Genomic DNA, 13,257 nt, shown 5'->3' on the forward strand with positions numbered 1-13,257 from the left:
GTCACGGTCTACTTCCTGCCGGCAGGGGGCGGCAGCACACTCCCGAGGTTTTACCACAGTTGACCCGCGCAACTCGTGTGAGAGGAGGTAGGCCTTTTCCTATATTTTTTTTCAAAAACTGTAAGTTGTGTTAGCGCTGCGCCGTAAACAGAGTCAGCAGTGCATCAATTAAAACACTGCACGCTGAAACGCAGCAGCGGATCTTGTGGTTTTCCGTAATCAGGTGCTGAAGATTAACGCGTCCTGCAGCGGCTGTCGGCTGCTAACGCTGCGCTAGCACGGCTAGCCGCGTTAGCCTCACATCGCCAACGCTAACTCGGCGCGAACATTAACAGATTATGCGGTGGTGCTTTTAACTCGCAAAACTATTATGGTATGGATGCGGTGGGCCATTGAGCCTAAAATGCAGGAGTGGTTGTGGTTAACTAGCTGACCGCGGTATGACGGAGTGGTAACCTGTTAGCTAGCACCGCCGACCTAGCTAAACATGCTAACGCGCTAGCATAGTTGCTAACGAGCAGGGTTGCCAGGTCTGTGAGACAAAAGCAGCCAAACAGCAACTTAAAACCAGCCCAAAACCCGCCCGACCGGGTATAATAACGGCCCAAAAATCAGCCCAATACCAGAACTCAAAATATGCCCATAAAAATCCATATATGTTGCTTTTGAAGTCCAACAGCATTGCTATAATTGCAAAATGCACTATAATATCTATAAAATAACATCATAAACATTAAAGGCAATTTCCCAGGCAAAGGCAATTGAAAATCATTTCAGCTCACCTGTTAAACTGCTGGCTGTCTCCAACATAAAAAAGAACGGGAAAAAACTCCATGAACTTGAACTATTTACAGCGCTGTCCAGTTTCTTTTTAGACATGTTGAGATCCCTGTCATACAGAACTGTATTGAACAAGGCCAGCATCTCTCTGGTGGGCTCAAAGTCGTGGCAGCAGGTTTCATTAGTCATTCAAAATATGAATCTTTATTCACAGGCATTATTCATCATCTGTATGCCACGGGTCTGCCCAAGCCCAACCCGCGGACAAACTTTGTTACCTGCAGCAACACTTAAAAAGTAGCCCAATTTGGCGGAAAAAACGCGGACTTGGCAACCCTGCTAACGAGCGCCAAGAAGCTGAGCGCTGCACAGCCTGAGAGTCCTCTGCAGCGCTCAGCCTGAAAGTCCTCTGCAGCTCTGCACAGCCTTCTGCAGGGTTTCAACGTGTTTTCAACGTGTTTTCATTTGTGTTTGCAGAAACTGCGAAAAGGGGCCACAGTAAATCGAAACACTATGAGTGTTGACGTAAAGAAACTGAAAGTAAACGAGCTGAAAGAGGAGCTTCAGCGCCGCGGCCTGGACACTAAAGGCCTGAAGGCGGACCTGGTGGAGAGGCTGAGAGCCGCTCTGGAGGCTGAGGCTGAGGCTGACTCCTTAGAGGAAGGGGCTGGACCACCGGAGGATCCGGAGGCTGACTACTCCCAGGACTATGAGGGGGAAGAGGATGGAGACGACATCCAAAAGGGCGAAGGTGAGTTATTGACCTTTTTTTGTCAGCAAGAGTAAATCATAACACTTTAACCCCCTGTGCTGCACATGTGGTCACATTGTTTAGTGAATGTCCCCCGTCTTTATTTTTCTTAAGTACAAATCCATTAGAGTCTTCATTTTGCATAACTTGAGGGGAATTTTTTTTGTAAAATTATTTTATTTAACCTTTTTTTTTTTTTTTTTTTTTTGAATTCAGGACAACTTATTTTTACAAGGGAAATCTGGTCAAAATACAGCACACATAATGAATAACATGTAAACACAAACAGCAAAGAAGTGATAAACATAAAATAATGATTTAAAACAAGGCATAAAAATAAAATTTGCAAAATGACACATCACGTAGTGTGCTTTAGGGCTGAATTATAGATTGTTATATTATATGAAAATAAGCAATATTAATATCTTAAAGCCACAGGGTTAGGGTTAGCATAAGACATTGATTGATATGTTCTGATTAAGAAATATTTTCTCAAGTTAATGAATTTTCTACATCCAGTAAGTATTTTTTCTGTTTTTTAAAGAATGCTCTGTTTCCACTGTTGTTACACTAAATAATAACTGTATATTGTTGAAGCATTGTGTGGAAGCAGAGGTTGCAGCAAAATGTTTGATTTTTTTTTTTTTTTATTTATTTTAATATAATCTAAGATAGTGATTGGTCTGTTCTGATCAATAAAATGCTTTGTGAAGTAACTGCACTTTGTACGTCCATTTGGTGTTGTTGTGTTTTTTTTTTTTTTTTTTGAGAATATTTATTAATTGTTGCCATTGTTACACTTAAAATTTCAAATAAGTGTGAACCCATAGTCATATCGTATATCATGTCACTGTCAAGATATTCAACATAAATATTGAGTTATGAAATTTTGTCCATATTGTGCAGGCCCAATATACTTGAACTTATCCATCATAATTGATGTTGAAATCAAATTAAATAGCGAAACGCTGCCAGAGTGAATCATGTGGAAGTTTGTCAAAAGCATGCTGAGTTTAGTTTTACATGGTTAGATGACTAACTTCATAAGTGGTAAGCCAAAACTGAAATTCAGATTTTTTTTCTATCCCCTTTCACATGCAGAAGAAGCTGAAGATGTTGGCGAAGGAGATGAATACGAGGGGCAGGAGCAGTACGAGGATCAAGATTCAGGTGGAAATTATGAGGCAGAGGAGGCAGAAGAGGCAGAGGAGGCAGAGGAGGCAGAAGGTGAGCCTTATGAAAGTCAGCTGGCTTCAGATGCAGGCCAAGGCATGCCAGACTTCACAGCAGATGTCAGCATGCCAGAGTTTGAAGCCAAGCCTGAGCAGGAGCCACAGGAGCAGCCCTCCGAGAACAAACAAGGTGATGTTTGGCAATTATTTTGTTTGACTTGCAATACATTGGGTGTTTTTCACAGTGTTTATTTACAGGAAAGTCCTTCTTACTTGATCTACATGTCCTGATGCCCAGTAAATCTTTATATTCACAAGCTATCTACCGTATAAGTTATCTATATTATTAGAAGAGATGAGGACCTTAAGATGATATCCAGTTATCCCCCAGAGTGTTTGCTGTCATGAACAAACGTAGCAGGCACAGAAGAATTTAACTTGTATTCAGTGTTTTAGTAGTTTGATTTTTTTTTTTTTTACCCTTCCCGTTGCCATGTTAAAGTCCACAAATGACAAACACTTCAAGGACAACACCCACATTTTACATCGCAACAAACCATTTTGCATTTTCCGTGCTAAAGATTTCACAATGGTTCTAATTCACTCATTCATTTTTAGATTTGAATTTTTAGTTGAAACACCCACCTTGTAATGTTCTGCCTCTGTGGTCGTCACCATTCATAAACCATGGTGATGAAATGCTTCTATAAAGAAAGTTTAAAGTTTCAGAAAGTTAATTTTAATATTGTAGTGGAATGAATGGAATCCAATGGTTGGATAAAATGTTGGAAAAATGATATTGAAGTTCTGAATTGTGACTGCTTGGGGTAAATATTAGCAGAAATATGCACTCTGTACATTTTGTGGATGCTATGTTAAACATGCAAAATCACTGGTATGGTCCTTAAACATTTACCGGACTGCCATTTTCCCTTTATGGCTTTAGAAATCAAAGTAGAGATCAAAAAGGAAGACGAGAGTGCAGAGGAGCAGCAAGAGCCAGCCAATGAGTGGGAGGCACAAGAGGCCCAGCAGGCTGAGCAAATCAAAGTGGAAGCAGACAGATCAGGACATCACAGCCGCAAGAGACCCTACGATGAGAACAGGGGCTACGGCTACTACGAGCACCGCGAGGACAAGAGGTGTGCTTATCATAAATCTGTTTACAGTTAACATTTTAGGTGTTAAGATGCTCTCATCAAGTGTAGACAACGGTAAGTGCAGCAGTAGGATGAATTTCAATCTCACGGGCCACTAAAATAACAAGCAAACAAAAGTAGAACTGCAACTCATGATTCTTTTCCATTGTTGATTAACCTGTTGATTATTTTTCTGATCATTAATTTAGTTTAAGTTCTAAAAATAATGATGCACATCTGAAGTTAGCAGAGCCCAAATGTTTTTTTTTTTTTTTTTTTTTTTTATATATAAATTGCTTTCTCTCTGACCAGCTGCATAATAACCTGAATGTTAATTTTAGAATGGCATCAGTGGAGAAAAGCAAACAAATCTTAGAATCTTAGTGGTCTTTATGAAGCTGTAATCAACAGATGTTAAACATTTTTGCTTGATAAATGGCTAAAATGATCAATTCATTGTCAGAATTATTCATTAACATTCTGCTCGTCAGCTAACTCGGGGTTTCCTCCACGATTTTTTGAAACTGTGGGGGAGTGCTTCTGAAGAGAAGCTGAAAAGGTCCTTGCAAGTGAGTGCGACATGAGTTGACGGTTTAATCTGCTTGTGTTTTCAGGTCCCGCACACCACAGCCTCCTGCCGAAGATGAGGAAGAGAACATTGATAACACCCTTGTTACAATTGATACATGTAAGTAAGACGGTTTAAAGCAATTAAGATAACTTGTGAAGAATAATGCCAAGTTTTGGAAAAAATGTGTAATTACACAAAATTTTGTTTTTCAGACAATTGTGATCTGCACTTCAAAGTGTCCCGAGATCGCTACAGCGGTTACCCGCTCACGATCGAGGGCTTCGCTTACCTGTGGGCTGGAGCACGAGCCACACACGGTGTCACCAGAGGCCGCGTCTGCTATGAGATGAAGGTATTACACAGTAGATGATATGCTTTCCTCCAAGGAGACACTCTCAAAGCTAGACTTAGAGGTTTGCCACAAAATACGTGCAGAGTGTCTTGACCCCAACATACTGACCTGTAAAGCCTGGCCTTCAGCAGACCTGCCAACCTGTACACGCTTTGCGTAGCGGGCACGCATTTTGACCTCAAAGTGTGCTGGTACGATTCGATGCTCTACAGGTACGCATATTGTTGCATCTCGCATTTCGCTGGTTTCAGTTTCTATGCAAGTTATCACTCTGAAGTCGATTCTGCCACAGAGATCTGCGCGTAAGTGGAGTGAAAAGCTTTCGACCAATCAGAGCGCTTCATGTCTTGACAGCTGTCGGTGAAGATATCGGGGCATGTTACACATAAAATTTCTTCAAGGTTGGCAGGTCTGCTTCAGTTGCTCTGACTGTTTAGACTGAAGTCTAGACTTGGAAGTTAAATTTTCCACTAGGGACACTGGACCATAAAAGAGCTTGTCTGTAGAACCCAGGGTAGTTCAGTTAGTTCCAGCTTTTAAGTCACTGCATAAAACACATTTTTACAGACAAACAGAAGAAAGATGACTGTTTGCTGTATGTGATTAAACAAAGGTCACAAATGTCAGGTGCTCTTGGAAACAGGGAAAACAGAGTCCTTCAGACAAGAGGGCGATCCAGGCACTGTACCGTGAGGAAGGAAATATCGAAAAGCTTTGATTGTAGTGGCTAAATTATTAAAAGCCAGCTTGATCCAGCCACTGTAGATCTTCATCAGGGCTTTAGAAACCATTTTTACACACTTGATTTCATGCAGTTATGATTCTGGTCACTTGAGTGTTTTTACTCTTCTTGTTGTGATGTCCTCTTATAAAGCACTGCTTCTAGATAAGTGCTATATAGATAAAGTTTATATGCTGGAAATAGTGAGTGGGTGGTGCATCAGTTTCACAATGTACTAAGCTAAAATCATTTCCAGTAATGACGCTGTTGTGATGAATACTGTTATTACGGTCTTTTCATGACATGACAAGTGAAACTCAAGGTTGCGACAAGGTTGCATCGCCACAAGGGAGCGCCATGTATGATTAATACACAGTCATCCATATGACACAAATTACATGAAGCAACAGCAGAAAGGATCTCTAATTTATCAAATCTCACAGATAGCTGGTTATGAAATTTGTTTTTTTATGCACAGACCAGCACAATAGCACCATTACACTCATTGCTATTCATAGCGCTCATAGCACATGACACACTTTGTCAGAAGCTTTCTTTGTTAAAGTGAAACTAAAAATTCTGCAGTTTGCTCCATCCACCAGTGTTTGTAAAGAGTAACTTTTCAGTCAACAGAGATGTGTTATGCTGCCCAACACTCTGTAGAGATAATATGATGCAGTCTGTGAACTTAAACATATTGCTTTACTTTTAGATTCCATTGGACAAATCACTGTCAGAATAATTAATTCATAATCCACCACAAGCAGAGATATCTAGAACACTGAGTTAAGGTGTGGAGTCTGGAGCTTTCTGTTTAGTCCATACAGGCTGCCTTCTAGTTTATTATTTATTGTTTGCTTGGATCCCCATTAGCTGTTACAGCGTAAAAGCTACTCTTCCCAGGGTGCAGTTTAGTTTAGGCCCTGTGAAATTTGTTTGAGAAATTTTCCAGAATCTGTGTTTTCTGTTTTATTTTGACTGTATTCTGTGTTTCACGATTTAAGCACATGCTGTCATCAGACAGTGTCTCATTATGTGGTGGATGAATAAAATTTCATAAATTCAATAAAAAATTATTAATCAAAGAAAGTGCCTCAGTAGTTATAAAACCAATATTAATGAATTGCAACCACATTTGGGCAAATTCTTCAACATTCTGTGTTTTACACTTGATTCTGTTTTCATTATCAAAGTCCACGATGTTTTCTACATTGTGGAAATCAGGCTCTACCTGCGTTCACTGGTAGGCCTCTGGACGATTGTTTGAGTTTCTGTCCTGACTCGCCCCTTCAGGTCAATGAGGACATCCCCGTGAAGCACCTGCCTGCCAGTGAACCAGACCCCCACGTCGTCAGAATCGGATGGTCCCTGAACACCTGCAGCACTCAGCTTGGTGAGCCCCGAGTGCTAATATTCACATTTAGTTTTGGCATGATGCAGCGCCATCGTATTTTCATGGATAGCTGTGGTCTTAAACAGAAACGAGTTTTGTTCTGCTGCATTCCAGGCGAGGAACCTTTTTCCTACGGATATGGAGGAACAGGAAAGAAATCCTGTGACTGCAAGTTTGCAGATTATGGAGAGAAGTTTGGTGAAAATGATGTCATTGGCTGTTACATTGTAAGTAGTTGAGTTGGGTGTTGTGTTAGGGCAGTGATTCAGGACTATTCTTTTATCAGTGTGCAGTGTTTTTTTATGTCCTTCAGTAGAATCACATCTTAATGAAATAATGTTATCAATGTGTGATAACAGTTCTGTTGTCTAAATTGATGATTAACCCTTTGAATTTAGGAAAAACAAAATGGAAACCTTTGAAATTGACATCTGGTGAAATCTGAAACAAACTAGGGAATAAATTGCAATTTTGTCATACTGAGCACTTGAATGCATTGAGCATCAATTTGATTGAATATGTGATTTTTGCATATTCTAGCATATATGGTGAGCCAGTATCAAAATAATTTATGATCACATAATGTTAATTTTGGCCATTTATGTGGCAAAATAACAAGTGTTGCAAGAGTTCAAGGTTGAAGATTCCCCTTTTCCTCTCACAACTACAATTTCAGGACTTTGAGAGTGGTGATGAGGTGAAGATGGCCTTCTCTAAGAATGGAGTGTGGCTGGATGTGGCTTTCCGGGTCACCAAGGAGGCACTGGCAGGCCGCGCCCTGTTCCCTCACGTTCTGGTGAAGAATTGTGCTGTTGAGTTCAACTTTGGCCAGAAGCAGCAACCTTACTACCCCAAACCAGAGGGCTACACCTTCATCCACAACATGAGCATGGAGGACAAAACCAGGGGCACCGTGGGACCCGCCAGTAAATCTGAATGTGAGGTAGGTGTGATGGAAAAGAGCAAGACTCTGTTCAGCTCTCCGAGTGAAGGAGCCTGTGTTAAGCAAAGGATGTTTATTGATGCTCAGCCGATGAGAAGAGTATGAGCACTACAAGTGCAAACACTGTAGTACCACACCAGTTCTGAGGGTTGCTCAAAGGCATGCCTCATTTCAATTAGATATCCTTACCCAAGTGTGATAGAGGTCAACAGCTCTGTGTTTGTGGAAGGCGTCAATCTGCCTGGCCTTGTCCCTTGTCTCCCTGTGTCTGCCATGCCCTTGACTTATGGCCTTGGTAGGGTAGTGGCGGTACGTCTTATCAGTGTCAGTACAAATACAGCGAACAGCTCAAAGGGCACTAAATGTGACCGACAGCTACAGAGAAAATTCCTTCAGTAGGTACTCACCGGATGAACAAAATTTCACGTGGCAATCATTTACACAGAAATGCAGAACCCCTCCTACCCCCTCGTGGTTGGAGGGGGGGAAAAAGATTTACAAACCCTACCCTCAGGTGTGTAAACTGTACCCTTGAATTTGAAACTGAAAAATGAAAGGCACAGGAAATCTATATAAATTGCATTTATTTGGTTATGCCATTATTGATCATTCATAATTGGCTTAATAACTCATAAGTCATAATTGACACATAACTCATAATTCGGTACATCTTAAGAGTCTGTGCGAAAAGATATTTGAAGAGTATACATTTGCACAAGGATTTTTCTGCCATGTGACCTTGACAGTACTCAATAGAGAATTACATGAATTGGGATCCACTTTGGATACACTGCCGATGCATCTGATACATCTGGAAGTATTTTACGGAGTAGTTTAGGAGAAAACACAGGAGGAATTGACCATTTTGCTTTCTCTGCTAACTTTCAGATCTTGATGATGGTTGGCCTGCCAGCCTGTGGGAAGACCACATGGGCCATGAAGCACGCTCAGAGCAACCCTGATAAGAAATACAACATCTTGGGAACCAACGCCATCATGGACAAGATGAAGGTCAGATCAAACTGGTGCCTCTGAGGAAGAAAATAAATGTAGCTACGTAGATGGTTTTTACGCCACTACAGTATGCCAGTTAACTTCATCACCTGTCTGTTGTGCAGGTGATGGGTCTTCGTCGCCAGAAGAACTACGCCGGGCGCTGGGACATCCTGATTCAGCAGGCCACCCAGTGTCTGAACCGGCTGATTGAGATCGCTGCCCGCAAGAGACGCAACTACATCCTGGATCAGGTACTGCCCTCCCACCCACACTCTGCTCTGATACACACCATAGTCAGTCAATGTGCCCTAATGATCACTCTCTCTAATGGACTATTTATTTATCTTTCAGGGGGGCTCTATGTATGATAGAGTAGAAGAAGCATTGATCAGCCTCTTGTCACTTGCTTGTCATGTATTGTAAAAGAAAATGAATAATGGCTCTCATAAGTGACAGAATCTTTCATGTTGTCATCTATCAGTATATTTTGTACTTTCTATTTTTTGTCATAATACAGTATTGTTTGTCCTGTGAATTTCAACAATGTACAAGTAAACCATGACTATGTAAAGATGTTGAGAAACAAGTAAGCTCTGCCTGGTGAGTAAGAAAAACACCTTCTGTTGCTATGGTAATTTAACAAGACAGAGTTGATAGCTTTTTTTAAAAAAGCTATATTTAACAGTTAGATACATGGAACTGTTGAGTGTTTTTAAAATAAATTGACCCTGAAGGTAAGTGACAACTAACCAGTTTTAGCTTTTCAGAACCTCGTGCTCAGCAAATGCTAAATCAAAGGTAGGTGGGTCAAATGGTGCCACCGTGTCTTGTCCTTAGGAGCTGTGAGTATTGGCAGGTAGGTTATATCTGTCTGTTGTTGTCTTAACTGGGACTAGAAATCGAATGAAGATGAGGTAAGTCAAGGTAAGTGTGGGGGGGCCGAGGCAGAAATGTCAGATGTCGAGTGTTACTGGCTTTGTCCATCGCGCGGCGCCGTTTTGAGTCATAAGATGGTAAGTTTATCAGATTGTGTGCAAACGGACTATGAATTTTCTTATGAATCATCCAGGCAAATGTGAAGAAAAGGAAATAATGAAATGCTCTCAAAGTTTACATTGTGGATTTAGAAAGCAGAGATATGTGGTTAACTTGGAGATAGAGAGATTGCGAGCAATGTCGGAGTGTGAGATGGTAAAAAGTAGTGTAACATTGAGTTTTGACACAAAACATTAGCACAGGGTGAAGGCATAATAGGCACACAAATATGTAATGTTACATCATAGATTGTTTTGATAGATTTTTAGCAGTTTTCTGTGTTGTACAGTGTTGATATTAAGTTGCTGAGAGAATAGAAAGTTAGTTTAGGTATTTACGGGCCCCCCTCTATTCTAAACATTGATTGCCACTGAGGACACGAGTGCTCAGACTGCGAGGTAAGTCTGTGGAGTGATGAGAGGCCATTAGTAACTGAGTAAACACGTAGACTGACAACCAAGCCAAACCTCTCTCACTTGATTATTGCAGGGTTCCAGCTTCCTTCCAGTGGAAAGCCATTACAACAAGTAAACAATAACAAACAAGCTTCTACTTCTTTCTTGTCACCATTGCTAGACAAATGTATATGGATCAGCCCAGAGACGAAAAATGCGTCCTTTTGAAGGTTTTCAACGCAAGGCTATTGTAATTTGTCCCACGGACGAGGATTTAAAAGAACGAACATTAAAGCAAACTGGTGAGGAGGGGAAGGATGTGCCCGATCATGCTGTTTTAGAAATGAAAGGTAGGAATGCTGTGGAAAACAACCAACAAAACACCAGATCTACTTTTACTTTTTCTATGTTTTGTCTCTAAATCAAACTTGGAAGAAGCCCCCTTCCCCCTCCCCCCCATCATAGCCTCTGGCCAGATTTCAGACCTGGAAATTTTTTAACAGTCCACATGAATTTGATTCTTCCTTATTTTGCCCTCTTTCTTCCACTTGCCATACAAACTTCCTCCTGATGCACTGCAAACTGAGACTTGGGTCTGCAAGTTCAAGTCATGTTAACGTAATATTGTAACTGATATTGCGTGGTTAGCTTCCGTGAAAAGGATGTTACCTAACTGGCTCTTGGCAAACTTACTAGCAGTCACGCTAAAAATTGCTGAAGTTGTTGGAAGTTCATTTGTAACAACATTACATCAGCAGTCCTTGGTTTGCAGTGCCATATCCTTTTCTCACCCACCTTCTAGTTGTCCTCTTTGTGCCCTTCCCCCTCCCCCTGTACTCAAGTCTCCCTCTCCTGTGTTTGCTTGAGCAAATGTTTCCTCCATGTTCCCCTGGAGGGGATGTTTGTTCCCTACCCCGCCAAACACATTGTCATCTGCATTCATCTATCTGCTCTTAGTTTCTTTCTCTATGAGCTCCACTGCCTCTGTATGGTAATAATTATGTTTCATTTTGTCTTCCGGTGGTGTGGCTGCTCTGGTCTTCACTACAACCCCCTCCCCCTCCTCTTTTTCTGTCTTTCTCTCTCTGTCTCCATCCCTCTCTTGCTGGATGGCCTGTCACTCTCTCTGCTCCTCCTGTGGTTACCTCTGTCACTCTCCAAGCCAACTTTACTCTCCCTGATCGTGGCGACTTCCTGGATGACGTGACGTTTGTCGAGCTGCAGCGCGAGGAGGCTGACAAGCTGGTGAAGCAGTACAATGAGGAGGGCCGCAGGGCCGGCCCGCCCCCTGACAAACGTTTTGACAACAGGCAGGGCGGGTTCCGTGGCCGCGGTAGTGGCAGCTTCCAGCGTTATGACAACCGTGACAACCGCGGTGGCTACCAGAACCGCAGTGGGAATGGAGGCAATGGATACAGAGGAGGTGAGGGGACGGTCAGCTTTACCTCACACTGTGTATCCATCTGTGCAATTGGCAGTGTGTATGTAGTTCATTTAAGGCTACCATGAAGTGTGTGTGTGGTTATTTGATGCCCTGCCTTGTTGATTTGCCAGGCTACAATCGGGGCAGCTACAACCAGAACCGTTGGGGCAACAACTACCGTGATGGAGGCTCCAACGGACGAGGCGGATACAACCGCAACCAGCAGTCAGGAAGCTACAATCGACCAGTCTCTTACAACAAGGGAGGATACAACCAGGTGCCTGTTTTGACCTTGACATGTACAAAATAAAACGTCACAATATCTTTGACAAATGCCTCTATAGATATTGCAGGGACAGGTATTGGTGTTTTCATAAGCTATTAAGGTTTTTGATAAACACTAATTAATAATACGATATGGTGACCAAGCAGGTAGAGGCCCATAATAGAACAGTTACTGAGTTCAGAAAATTGCATCCTTTGCTGTAACCTGCAGCCTTTAAAATGTGGACGAGACAGCACGAGACTAGAGCATATCACAGTATCCAGAATCCCAGATGACTCTAGGGCTGTCCCGAGTACCTTGTGTTGGACTTTGAAGCTTTGGTGGCAATTATTTGGTTGAATTTGAAGCTTCACTGTGACAGGGGTGGGGGGGGTCGTGGGATGCAGTGTGAGGTTGTCAGTCTATGATGGAATAAATGAGGGACAGGTGAGAGGTCTCTGGAGCAGGACAAAATGCAGTGTTCGCTTTTAAAAAGGAGAAAAAACATTTGAAAACTGATTTTTCCTGTCTCTTATCATGGTAGTGATTGAAGCTTAGCAGCATTCAGGTCAGCTCTACATGATACCTAGTTTCATATCACAAGACTGATAGAATTTTAATATGTAGTTCAAACCTATGTCGGAAGCCTTTTATGTTAATTAACTGAAATTTATGTTTCACTCTCAGGGCTACAACCAGAGCTACAATCAAGGGTACAACCAGGGCAACTACAACCAGAGTTACTATGGCAACTACAGTCAGTACCCAGGATACAGCCAGAGCTACAGTCAGACACCTGCCACTGGACAGACGTACAGCCAGCAGCAGCAACCACAGCAGCAGCAGCAGCAGCAGCAGCAGCAGCAGCCGCAGCAGCAGCAACAGAGCTACAACCAACAATACCAGCAGGTAGTGAAGCATTTTGAAGATTTTAAAGATTTGCATTTTGAATTTCTCATAAAAAAAACTTTTCTTGAGCTTTTTCACGTAATGTCACAGGTACCAGTCTTTGTGGTGATGACTTCATAATCATTACTTTAGATACCGTATTTCACCAATTAATCGCCCGGGCGTTTAATATGCAAAATCGACTTGGACCCCGGGCGTTTAAAAGAACCAGGCGGCTATTCGCTGCAGGCCTTTATTTATTTTTGCACCAGGACATTGTCGTGATGACAGCTGCTGTCCAATATATTTTCAGTCGGTTGATTTAAGATTATGGTACACCCTTTTGTTCTAACGTTAGCTAGCGCTCTTATTTTGACAGAAAACGGAAGTGCCGCACTGTTATTGTGCAGCTAAAAATAAGGTGAGTAGCCTT

At 41.9% G+C, this 13,257-nt stretch overlaps 1 protein-coding gene across 2 annotated transcripts in view; it reads left to right on the top strand.

The window, feature by feature from the left end:
- hnrnpul1 (heterogeneous nuclear ribonucleoprotein U-like 1) overlaps window positions 1-13,257 on the top strand; it is a 14,771-nt gene continuing 1,514 nt past the window's right edge. The window contains exons 1-16 of one of the 2 annotated variants that reach the window (XM_030067179.1): window positions 73-87; window positions 158-161; window positions 1,258-1,531; window positions 2,633-2,893; window positions 3,650-3,845; window positions 4,457-4,530; window positions 4,626-4,765; window positions 6,780-6,879; window positions 6,994-7,106; window positions 7,556-7,822; window positions 8,711-8,833; window positions 8,941-9,069; window positions 10,430-10,598; window positions 11,411-11,671; window positions 11,803-11,948; window positions 12,624-12,845. In XM_030067179.1, coding sequence (XP_029923039.1) covers window positions 1,294-1,531; window positions 2,633-2,893; window positions 3,650-3,845; window positions 4,457-4,530; window positions 4,626-4,765; window positions 6,780-6,879; window positions 6,994-7,106; window positions 7,556-7,822; window positions 8,711-8,833; window positions 8,941-9,069; window positions 10,430-10,598; window positions 11,411-11,671; window positions 11,803-11,948; window positions 12,624-12,845 — 2,439 coding nt within the window. In that variant the 5' untranslated portion in view covers window positions 73-87; window positions 158-161; window positions 1,258-1,293. Of the gene's footprint in view, window positions 88-157; window positions 162-1,257; window positions 1,532-2,632; window positions 2,894-3,649; window positions 3,846-4,456; window positions 4,531-4,625; window positions 4,766-6,779; window positions 6,880-6,993; window positions 7,107-7,555; window positions 7,823-8,710; window positions 8,834-8,940; window positions 9,070-10,429; window positions 10,599-11,410; window positions 11,672-11,802; window positions 11,949-12,623; window positions 12,846-13,257 lie in introns of both variants that reach the window. The other variant, XM_030067178.1, reaches the window with a different exon arrangement.

Source organism: Myripristis murdjan, chromosome 13 (assembly GCF_902150065.1).
Source record: "Myripristis murdjan chromosome 13, fMyrMur1.1, whole genome shotgun sequence".
NCBI classification, from domain to species: domain Eukaryota; kingdom Metazoa; phylum Chordata; class Actinopteri; order Holocentriformes; family Holocentridae; genus Myripristis; species Myripristis murdjan.